The sequence below is a fragment of the Bufo gargarizans genome, chromosome 2 (genome assembly GCF_014858855.1).
Source record: "Bufo gargarizans isolate SCDJY-AF-19 chromosome 2, ASM1485885v1, whole genome shotgun sequence".
NCBI lineage: Eukaryota > Metazoa > Chordata > Amphibia > Anura > Bufonidae > Bufo > Bufo gargarizans.
The window spans coordinates 183645315-183658298 of NC_058081.1; the positions used below are offsets into that span (position 1 = coordinate 183645315).

The window sequence follows — 12984 nt, forward strand, 5'->3', positions numbered from 1 at the left end:
GAACTGCAAAATACAGATACCTTCCATGTGTATTCCGCGTTTTTTTCTCACTTCCATCAATAGAAGTGGCAGTTCTCGTCCGCAATATGGATCAGGACCAGAATAAGGCATGCTCTACAAATTGTGGAAGGGACTTATGGATGCGGACAACATATGGATAACTTTGTGTGTTGGTAATTTTTTATTTTCATAATTTATTTATTTTTTTGGCAGACCCATATAAATGAAAGGGTTTGTGAACAATCTGCAAAAAATACAGATAGCACACGAATGGAAAATATTGTCAAGTGCATGAGGCCTTATACTGTACATGAGTAAACCATGCTATAACTCAGGCTAGTAAACTAGGGGGTCATTCACATGTCTGTGTGTCCACAAAGAAAATGGCAATTTTTTTAAACAAACTTTTTTTTAAATAATTTCCTATGCAATCGGTATCAGTAAAAAACTTCCATATTATGATCAAATCTGGGCTGGGAGACCATATTCTGATTGCTCAGGGTCTCTAACTCGATACCTCCCTTGCAAATTTTAATGGGGTAACCTGCAGCCATCCAGGAAATGTACTAATACATGGCAGCCATTCACCTGAATGGTCAACCATGTAATATGTTGTTAGCTCTAGTCCTCCAGAATGGGAGACACTCCCACAAGACGGCTCTCCATTCTCACTCAAACAAGGGCCCACATTGGGAGATCCCCTCTATGATGTCTTCATGCCCTAATACAGCATATAAACAGGTTTTGTCTTGATAAGACAACCCCTTTAAGTGATTATTTGGCTTCGATTTAGTTTGAAAGATCCCTCAAGCTTAAAAGTCATTGTAGAGCTTTTTTTTCCTATAGTTCCAATACATCTAAAATGAAAAGAACCAACTCTGCAAATAGTATTAAGAAGGTCTTATTGTTTTATGTCTGCTGCTCATATAAAAGCCCATCTCTTTCCACTTTAACAGAAGAAAACCCATGTGAAATCTGAGCAGTAATCCTCTATTTCATCTATAATCCCTTTCTTGCCTATCTACCATGATAACAAGAATTAGGAAAACCAATGGAAGGCTTGGCCAAAGAACATAGGAAAAGTGTGCTGTATGTTACCATGGAAACCGGGGGCTATAAGGAAGATGTAGACACAAAATGATGACATTTTTAATTAATTTACAAAATTGATTCATACTAAGAACATTAAAAATGGTTGCAAAGGCAAATACGGCCTTACGTTAGGTTGTCCAGCTACAGGGACACTGAACCATTAGCTTTGTTCAATTACCCTACAGCGCCTCCACAGCAGAATTGATGCATTACACAGTTTCCACTGAAATGATTGGCTGTTCTCTAGAGTGGTCTACAAATTAGCTTTCTCCATAAAACAAAAGACTGACGCATATAGCTATCATATAGGGCAATGATCAAACTTTTAAAAAGGCCTTGAGACATTACTTAGGGTTATAGCCAAGCCAGCAGCTCATCTGCAAGCGGTTGTTTTGTAGTGACTAACCCTCATCAGTGCAGAGTAGAGAGAACTGGCTTTGCTGGATCAGAAGCCTGTGTTAGGTATCTGGGGGGAACTACTTGTTCTTGTGGAAGCACCTACTAGGCGTAAGTAGTCTTTTGGCAAACAATGCTCCTCTGGGGAAAAGGTATCTAGAAATATGCTATATTGCCAATATCTACTCAACAGATGAAGATCCTAAAAGAGGATTTTACTCTTAACTAAACATTCCTTCAATAAACTTTCAAGAATATTAATAACTTTTTTAGCATTTCTACTTCTGATATTTTTTCACACGTTTGTACTCAACTTTCATTTAACTAGACAAGCAGATAATGGGTCACTGTTAACAGTAAGTAATGCAGACAAATCCAGCAAATCTTTACATTCGTTGTGTTCCAAAACCATAAAATGATACCAAAAATATCCCAAAAATGGTCAAATACAGTACAAGAAGTCAATTTATTCTATCTACTTGAGGTTCACAAGAACATCAAGGTGGCATTTAAATGAGAGACTAGAAAAGACCAACTTGATAATACGGTGTGTATTATGGTATTCAGAGTAATCACTGCATTCTACAGCAATGTTTGTACAAGATATTTTCATTTATGAATGTAAATGAAACCAAGGACCATCCAGTCATTAATAATTAAACCAATTTATTTCAGATCTTAAGCATTTTACAAGAGGAGAGCTTTTAACCTTGCACTTTCCCGACTCCTATGAGATATCATAAGAAGGCGGTTTTAGTAAGTTCATATTTCACCCTCTACAATGATTAAAAAAATATCTGTAAGAAACTTTCATGTATCCAGGGCATGTAATTAAATATGTACAAATCATTTTATCTCATTTGTCTTCCGCAACCCTCTGCTGTCAATTGTTTAGTATTCTGCTTGAAACAATTCATAAGAGGCTGGTTTACATTGACTATTGCATGTTGAAAAGATCTGTGGTGACTTTACAAGGGCACTGGCCATAAATATAGATTCTCATCAGCAGATTTCCTTACCTGCCATCATTTTCTGAGCTTCATATGGCTCCATATAGCCATCATTCTCAGTCACTATTTCTGCAGTTGTCTGGCTTCCTGGGCCTTGCTTAGCATCAAATGGGTCTGCATAGTCTTCAAGAATGATTACCTAAGAGAAAAGTAATGGAATATTAATATATAGGGAAACCTATGTGCACTGCAATAGTATCAAGACTAAGAGTTTGTCAAACTGAGGTTTCCGTCACCCAGAACAGCTGTATTCTGAAGCAAAACAGTAGCTTTCCATGGACTTCAGTTCAAAAAAATACAATGCAAATTTCAATGCTGAATTGAGACCCACTTCAGAAGGGGCATGTTCCTAGAAGAGGATTGTTAGTAGATTTTGTATTGAAGTCAATTGGGAAGCAGAAAAATATATATATTTTATTTTTAGCGACGTTTACGTAACCAAAAACACTTCTGAATTGTCCCAGCCAAGGGTAGGATAATAAAAACACTCCCAAAAGAAGCTTATAAAAGCTCTCTACAAACTCCTCCAAAAACTCTTCTAAACTGCTTGTAAAAACTCCTCTAAATCTGCCACCAAACATGACCTGTTTTTTTCAGCTACTCATCTGCTACTGATTTTTCTGCCACAGATTTTGACATGTGAACTTAGCCCAATAGTGTTATGAAATCTTTAAAAGGAGTATTCCCATCTGGGACATTTATGGCATATCCTATAGGAGTGGGACGTGCACCTCTCTCACAAAAAGGGCCCTAACTGAATTAAGAGAAAGCCAGCATGTGGCCACCTGCATTCATTCAACGATATAGGACTCCTGAAAGTAGCCAAGCAATGACTGATGAGCAATGATGTTCTCAGCAGGTCCAAGAGGTGGGATCCATACCGATCGGACATTTATGGCATAGCCTGTTGAAATACCATAAATGTCCCAGATGGGAATACTTCTTTAAAGGAGGCTGTATGCAAAGCATTGAAGGAAATGAGTCACCAAAAATGTTATCTGCCAGTTAAAGCCAGATAGCAACAATTTTCTGATTCCAGATTTTTTTTTTCATGATTATGAGGGGGGCCATTGCTTTATGGCAGCCACATGGGCCATAGACATGGTCTGGAGCTGACCCTATTTTCTAGGCATGCTCTGTGACCTGTGCAGAGGTCAATTGTACAAAGAAAGAATAGATAAGATTTGACAATTAACTATTGTAAATGGTGGATCCTGTCTTATCCATGCACAGAGGTGATATCATTACAGGGAGGATCAGAATGACAGATAAGCAGATAACTGCATTCAGGTTATCTGTAAAGACCAAGAAGTGGTGTCCATTATAATCTGCAGGATTTTTCTTTAAACATAGATACTGACATGGAAAATTAAAAATAACTAATTAGCACATAAAAAAAAAAATTCAAGATAAAAATGGGATTTAAACAATAGGTCATTTTCTGATGACCCATTCCCTTTAAGCTTATTCCAGAGCCTGTGGGGGCAGTAAATGATGCAGGTATTCTTTTTTTGGTGATGGTTTAACCCCTCTGTATCAGTTTTACTTAGTGTACTATGAGACTGGGTCAACAAATGGCGTAAGTGTTGTGGATTTGCTGCCAGAGATTTCCATCAGAAATGTTGTACACCATCAGAAAAGTGGATGAGAAATCTTATCCACATGCTGCCTAAAATAAAATAAAAAAAAATTAAATTCACAGCTCATGCACACCACTGTATGCCCTCTGAGACATATGGTCCCCGGAGTGGCATACATCGTGCGCACAGCATCATAGGTTACACTTACACAGAGAATGCTATCAATCACTATGTCCTGCACTCATATGATCATATGAGTGCAGGAGAATAGTCCCGCGGGCGGCCCAATGCGCACAGTATCATAGTAACCTATGATGCTGTGCGCTCCCGTTCGCACGATGTATGCCGCTCCAGCACATATGGCCCGGTCACGGACCGTATGTCTCGGAGGGCATACGGTCGTGTGTATGAACCCTAAATTGACCTGCGATGTGGATTTGATATAATGTAACATGTCAATTAATGTAGCAGATCTCCACCGTGGATTTCACTCTTTGTAATGGAGAGGGTGAAATCCACAGCTATTTTCCGGGCAAAATCCACAGTAGAGTTTTCCGCAATATGTTATGCCCCATGTTGACGTGACATTAAGGTACGTTCACATGTGACTGAAATGCTGCAAATTTTGATGGAAATCCATAGCAGGAAATAATGAAATATTTTGTTGCAGATATCATTGCAGAAATGCTGCGGATTGGATTCATATTTCAGTCTTTGAATTGCAAAGGATGAAATCGGCAGTGAAAATCCACAGCATAAATTGACATACGGCAAGTTTAAATTTTGCACAACAGTTCAACGTCTTCTACAGATTTTTATTTTCTGCAGCATGTGGATGTAAATTGCAAAAAAAAACATTCACTTTGCTGGTACTGTACAACACTGCGGAACGGTCCATGAAAAACTGCAGCATTTCAGTCATGTGTGAACCTACCATTAAAACTTATCGCTGCTATTACAGAAAGACGTAGATTTGTTATTTATTGCTAAGGCTACTTTCACACTAGCGTTCGTCGGTCCGCTCGTGAGCTCCGTTTGAAGGGGCTCACGAGCGGACCCGAACGCAGCCGTCCAGCCCTGATGCAGTCTGAATGGAGCGGATCCGCTCAGACTGCATCAGTCTGGCGGCGTTCAGCCTCCGCTCCGCTCGCCTCCGCACGGACAGGCGGACAGCTGAACGCTGCTTGCAGCGTTCGGGTGTCCGCCTGGCCGTGCGGAGGCGTGCGGATCCGTCCAGACTTACAATGTAAGTCAATGGGGACGGATCCGTTTGAAGATGCCACAATGTGGCTCAATCTTCAAGCGGATCCGTCCCCCATTGACTTTACATTGAAAGTCTGAACGGATCCGCGCAGGCTACTTTCGCACTTGCGAATTTTTTTAAAGTTATTAATGCAGACGGATCCGTACTGAACGGAGCCTCCGTCTGCATTAATATGAGCGGATCCGTTCAGAACGGATCCGCCCGAACGCTAGTGTGAAAGTAGCCTTATATATTATACCCATAGCAATTTTAAAAGTTCCATCAAAGTTAAAGTTTCACATAAATTGCAGTCGTATTTAAAGAGGACCTTTCACCACGAAATGCATTGCAATCTGCAGGCAGCATACTACAGAGCAGGAGGAGGTGATCAGATTCATTTATAGTTTTGTGGGAAAAGATTCTGTGAAACTTGTAATTTATACATTTATATCTCTTTTTTTCTGATTTCATTGTACGTGAGGCAGGTGTTATCAATGAATGACAGCTATCCATGTATATTGTAAGGGATCGCTTTACTTCAGAGGGTCATGCTCACAGACTTCTTCGCCGGACACCAAGTTTAACGCTGGGTTCAGACCTGAGCGTTCGGGATGTCGCGCTCTGTATGCGCGATTCTATGGGCGTCTGACATATGTGGCTCCGGAACAAGCCTATTGTCGAGCGTTCCCGATAAGTCTATGTACAGGAACGCGCGACAAGACGCCCCAAAGAAGCTCATGTACTTCTTGGGGCGTCGGGCGTTTTACAGCGCGATTTTACGCGCTGTAAAACGCCCAGGTGAGAACCATTCCCATAGGGAATCATTGGTTCTTGCCTGTCGAGTGTTTTACAGCGCGTAGGAACGCGCTGTAAAACGCTCAGGTCTGAACCCAGCCTTAGGTCCAAACTTGTGATTTATTATGGCACTTCAGCATCAACAAAACAAAACTAACAGCTGCCCGTCTGGGCACTACCTATACAAAATACGTCCCTACCTCTCTTGTAGAGCACCGTTCACACATGCAAGTCGGTCCAGATTTACTCAGCCAAATAGTCCACCCAGGTAAGTGATCAGGCGTCGCATAGCCTTGTGGCCCCTCAGTCCTCCTGACTGAGACCACACAGAGACTCGGCAGGTCTCTGATTCCAAGTCACTCTCTCTTCCAGACTGACATACTGGGAGGTGCTTTATGCTGGCCAAATTACAGCAGGCCTCCCCTGGGGATCCCTTCCTGCTAGGGAAAAACCTTCCCCGGACTGGGGGGGTGGATTGGGAGGTCCCACTGCCAAAATCTACCATCACAATCCAAGTAAAATCCAGCCCTGAATAAATAAAGAAAATAACTCCAGCAACTATGTTTGCTGAAGCCAGCACCATCCTGGATTTCACCGACCTCAGCCAGTTGAGGAACCTGTGAGAGATATAACCCCCTTCCGGGACTTTTCCATGCATTTTACTGTTCACTTTGTCACAATATATACTTACACAGAGAATGCTATCACTGATAATACCTCCACTGTGTAAAACTATCAGTGACTGACAATAATCACTGCATACCCAATTACACAGAGAATGCTATCACTACTGATAACACCTCCCCCATGTACAACTATCAGTGACTGACAGCTATCTATGTATACACACTTACACAGAGAATGCTATCACTACTGATAACACCTCCCCCATGTACAACTATCAGTGACTGACAGCTATCTATTAATACACACTCACACAGAAAATACTATCAATCATTGATAACACCTCCCCTGTGTACAACTATCAGTGACTGACAGCTATCTATGTATACACACTTACACAGAGAATGCTATCACTACTGATAACACCTCCCCCATGTACAACTATCAGTGACTGACAGCTATCTATGTATACACACTTACACAGAGAATGCTATCAATCATTGATAACACCTCCCCTGTGTACAACTATCAGTGACTGACAGCTATCTATGTATACACACTTACACAGAGAATGCTATCAATCATTGATAACACCTCCCCTGTGTACAACTATCAGTGACTGACAGCTATCTATGTATACACACTTACACAGAGAATGCTATCAATCATTGATAACACCTCCCCTGTGTACAACTATCAGTGACTGGCAGCAATGTCTGTATACACACACTTAGGGCTCATGCACACAAACATATTTTCTTTCCGTTTTCATTCTGTTTTTTTTTTGCGGACCGTATGCGGCCCCTTTCACTTCAATAGGTCAGCAAAAACAACAGAAGGTACTCAGTGTGCATTTCGTTTCCGTATTTCCGTTCCACAAAAGAGTTGTGCATGTCCTATTATTGTCCGCAAATCACGGTCCGAGGCCCCATTCAAGTCAACGGGTCCACAAAAAATACGGAACACATCCATATGTCATGCATATTTCATCCGTATTTTGCGGACCCGTACTGTAGAAATGCTATGCCCAGCACATATTGCTCATGTGTTTGCTGATTAATTAGTTACTGTTTCCAATACGCAAAAAACGGATTGCATACGGAGGCCATAAGGATATGTTTTGTGGAATAACGGAAAGGAGGAGGACTTAAATCAGAGGAAAAAAAAAACTCACATACGGAACAAAGGATCCGTGAAAAACGGACCACAAAACAACAAAGGTAGTGTGCATGAGCCCATACACACAGAGTGCTGCCATCACTCACTAATAACACCTCCCCTGTGTACAACTATAAGTGATTGATAGCATTCTCTGTATACACACTTATACAGAGAATGCTATCAATCACGGATAACACCTCTCCTGTGTACAACTATAAGTGACTGATAGCTATCTATGTATACACACTTATACAGAGAATGCCATCACTCACTGATAACACCTCCCCTGTGTACAACTATAAGTGATTGATAGCATTCTCTGTATAAGTGTGTATACATAGATAGCTATCAATCACGGATAACACCTCTCCTGTGTACAACTATAAGTGACTGACAGATATCTATGTATACACAAGGCCTCCTGCAAAAGACCATATGGCTTTTTCTGTATTTTGCGGTCCGTTTTAAACTGATCCGTTTTTTTGTTTCAGTAGTGTTTCCACTTCCATTCCATTTTGCCGTTCCATTTGTGATCCGTTTTTTGTGGATCGCAAATGGAAACTGAAGCATACAATAATGTTTAAACAGTTTGAGACAAAGAAAACATGAAGAACAAAAGTTTACCATCTGATTGATACTACGTGCTTTAGTCTTAACACATTCACTTTACCCCAGAAACAAAATCTTTTATTTTCAGGAAGTCTCTCACCTTTCCAAGCTCAGAATATTATGGCTTTATCAAGTAGCGTCTGTCCTTTGTGCGATTGTTATGGTTTTGTGCATTAGTATTGGAAACTTTATTACTAAAAATAACATTGAAAATAAGCCAAATAGTGGCAGCATCTATTACTCTCAATCTTCTATATAAAAAGCCAGATCTAACTGAGGAGGACCTCTAGACATCCGTGAACAAGAACTAACAAATATATTGTGACACAGTGAGAGGTTTTGTCTGGGAAAAAGGGTACCGTATTTTTCGCCCCATAAGACGCAGTTTTTTCCCCCCTATGGCATCTTATGGGGCGAATGCTGCAATTTTACATCGCAGGCTGCGATGTATCAGCTGGAGGGGGAGGGAGGAGGGCCGGTGTCATGCAAATGCGACGGGGCCGGTGCGGTCACTGTACTCCGGCCCCGCCACTCACTCACTTCCTTAATGCCTAAACCTTTTATAATAATAACTTTAATGGAAGTTTCGATCCCCAGCCCAATCTGTACTACTTACTAAATGTCCTGTAGCAGGCAGAGCAGGGCGGGCGGGTGTCTGTAACTAACTAATGTCACGTGCCTGCGCCAACTACTTTATTCATAAAGTAGTTGGCGCAGGCACGTGACATCAGTAAGTTACGGCCGGCCGCCCGCCCACCCTGCTCTGCCTGCTACAGGACATTTATTAAGTAGTAGAGATGGGGCTGGGGATCGGAACTTCAATTAAAGTTATTATTATTAAAGGTTTAGGCAATAAAGCAGTGAGTGAGCGGCGGGGCCGGAGTACAGTGACCGCATCGACCCCGCCGCATTTGCATGCCACCGGCCCCTCCCACAGGTTTAGCTCCGGTATATTAGGGCATCTGTGGATGCCACTATTATGGGCTGGGGGATCTGTGAGTGACACATATAGGGGGGTGATCTGTGGATGTCACTGCTATATAACAGTGCCAACCACAGATTCCCCCCCCCCCCCCCCCCTATAAGGGCTGTTTCACACAAGCGGATGCCGTGCGTGACATCTGCTCCGTGAATGACAGCCAAGACCCGATGCAAACTGCAGAGGCACGAGATCACAGAGAGGCACAGAGCATTATCAGTCATGTTAATGCTCCGTGCCTCTGCAGTCCGCATCGGGTCTTGGCTGTCATTCACGGAGAGCATGTCACCCACGGCATCCGCTCGTGTGAAACAGCCCTAACAGTGCCATCCACAGATCTCCCCCCCATACCAGTGCCATCCACAGATCACTACCCCATAACAGTGCCCCCCACAGATCCCCCCCATAACAGTGCCCCCCACAGATCACCCCCTATAGATCACCCCATAACAGTGCCCCCCACAGATCCCCCCCATAACAGTGCCATCCACAGATCCTCCCCATAACAGTGCCACCCACAGATCCCCCCCATAACAGTGCCACCCACAGATCCCCCATAGTAGTGTCATGCTCAGACCACCATTAGTTCAAAACCCACGAAAAGCACACCCTTTGGTTAAAAAATGTTTTTTTCTTATTTTCCTCCGCAAAAAAAAAAAAAGGTGCGTCTTATGGGCCGGTGCGTCGTATAGGGCGAAAAATACGGTGTTTTCCTCCCAGCATGTGCTGCTGGGCTGATCTACAGCCAGATGAGGTCAAATATTGGACCGGAATTTATGTGTCGGTCTGGGTTTTGGCAGCACCTGGCTGTCCCGTGTATAGCTATCAGTGACTGCCAGCTATGTATACACACTTACACAGAGAATGCTATCAATCACTGATAACACCTCCTCTGTGTACAACTATCAGTGACTGACAGATATTTATGTATACACATTTAGGCCTTCTGCACACGACCATATGGCCTGTTCTGTATTTTGCAGTCCGTTTTAAACGGATGTTTTTAAGTTTTTTTGTTTCAGTAGTGTTTCTGCTTCCGTTCCATTTTGCCGCTCCGTTTGTGATCCTTTTTTTGCGGATCACAAATGGAAACAGAAGCATACAATAATGTTTGAACAGTAAGTACCTAAAAAAAATTGGGCTGGGCATAACATTTTCAATAGATGGTTCCTCAAAAACAGAACGGATACGGAAGAAATACAGATGCATTCCATATGCATTCTGTTTTTTTTGTGGACCCATTGACTTGAATGTGGCCACGGATCGTTATTTGCGGGCAATAATAGGACAAGTTCTATCTTTCAGCAGAATGGATATACGGAAAAGGAAGGGATACGGAGTGCCTTCCATTTTTTTTGCAGATCCATTGAAATGAATGGTTCCGTATATCGTCCGTATACGAAAAAAAATAAAATTTGTGTGCAGGAGGCCTTACACAGAGAATACTGTACTGATAACACCTTCCCTGTGTACAGCTATCAGTGACTGGCATCTATGTATACACATTTACACAAAGAATACTATCATTGATAACACCTCCCTGTATATTAGGGTCGTCTCAATACCAACATTTTTATTCAATTTCGATACCATAAAAAGTATTGCGATACTCGATACCCTGTGAAAAAAAATAAACCACCAAAAAGGCAGCGTGCATTCCGCATTTTATGGAACGATTAGCCGATAATCGAACAGTCCGATCCTATATTTTGGGGGGGACGAGGTGACAAAAAAATGTCGATTTGCCCTGTTTTTTTTCCTGTTACGGTGTTCACCGCATAGGAGATATTTTTTTATATTTTAATAGCTCACACTTTTTTGGGTGTGGCAATATGTAATATGTTTATTTTTTTTATTGTTTATATATGCTATATATAAAATGTATGCTACATATAAAATTGGGAAAGAGGGTTATTTATACTTAATATTTTGGGGTTGGTTTTGTTTTTAAACTTTTTTTTTTTTTTACTTTTTATTTAAAAACTATTATCCTGGGCTGGGGGGGCACACTGCGACAATGTTTTTAGTACTGGGGGAAGGGCGCACTGCACCACCAATGAAGATAAGTAACCTATTAATAAAAATACATGAGGCGGGTACCTAGAATCATAGAGCTGGCACCCGACCTCTATGACAGGGCGCTGCGAGGGGTTAAATGCCGCGGATCACATCGCCTTGTCATAGAGGTCGGGTGTCGGCTATGCGATTTTGCCGCCGGCACCCACCGCCTATATTTGTATTAATGGGTGAGTTATCATTGGTGGCGCAGTGGCCACAGCCCCTCCCCCGACCCCTCTCTCTTCTTATTGGCAGCAGTGACATAGGGGGGGGGGAGGGAGAAACTCCTCCCCTGTCCTGCTGAGGGGAACATGGAGCGCGCTGAGAGCAGCACGCGTCATGTTCTCTGAAACTAGGCTGCGCAGTATCAGTAAATGTCAAATCCCGGTATCGAATCGATACCGGTACAAAAGTATCAATTAGGTAACGATAATCCGATACCCGCTGCAACCCTACTGTATATAATGATCAGTGACTGATAGCTATCTCTGTATACACACACACAAACACAGAGAATGCCATCAATCACTGATAACACCTTCCCTGTGTACAATGAGGTTAGAAAAACAGAGATATCAATGCATAAATTACATGTTTTACTGAACCTTTTCCCATAACATTATATCTCAATCGGCTCATCTTCTCCTGCTCTTTTACATGCTGCCTGCAGATTGCACTGCATTTTGTGGTGACAGGTCCTTTTAAGGCGAAGTAGAGATTCTAGGATTTTAGGCTACTGTATGCCAACAAACTCTGCAGTAATGTGCATTGTACGTGATAATATTAGTCAATCTTCTGGAGCTCTACATACTGCAATCACACCGCTAAAACTTTTACTCAGACACCACAATGATGGTAGCTGATCTCCAACACAGGAAAGATAACAGGACACAAACCCTTTTTTTAAAAAAAAAAACATGCTACTTTGTGTGTCGAACTGGGATCCAGTAAAGGGTATTTTATTCAATTCAAAAGATTCCTAATTTGAGACAAAGAAAACATGAAGAACAAAAGTTTACCATCTGATACTACGTGCTTTAGTCTTAACACATCCACTTTCCCCCAGAAACAAAATCTTTTATTTTCAGGAAGTCTCTCCCCTTTCAGAGCTCAGAATATTATGGCTATCGAGTAGCATCTGTCCTTTGTGCGATTGTTATGGTTTTGTGCATTAGTATTGGAAACTTTATTACTAAAAATAACATTGAAAATAAGCCAAATAGTGGCAGCATCTATTACTCTCAATCTTCTATATAAAAATCCAGATCTAACTGAGGAGGACCTCTAGACATCCGTGAACAAGAACTAACAAATATATTGTGACACAGTGAGAGGTTCTGTCTGGGAAAACAGGAATTTTCTCATGAGACAGGGGTAACCCTAGCAGAGTGGCCCATCTGAGGGGGGAGACCAGAACCCTGGGAACCTGAGACCGAA

At 41.9% G+C, this 12984-nt stretch overlaps 1 protein-coding gene across 2 annotated transcripts in view; it reads right to left on the reverse strand.

Moving 5' to 3' along the window:
• The window catches only part of SHF (Src homology 2 domain containing F), a 281291-nt gene that overhangs the window by 195674 nt on the left and 72633 nt on the right, over positions 1-12984 (reverse strand). For both annotated transcript variants that reach the window (XM_044283320.1, XM_044283319.1), the window contains exon 2: positions 2508-2637. In XM_044283320.1, coding sequence (XP_044139255.1) covers positions 2508-2637 — 130 coding nt within the window. The remainder of the gene's footprint in view (positions 1-2507; positions 2638-12984) is intronic.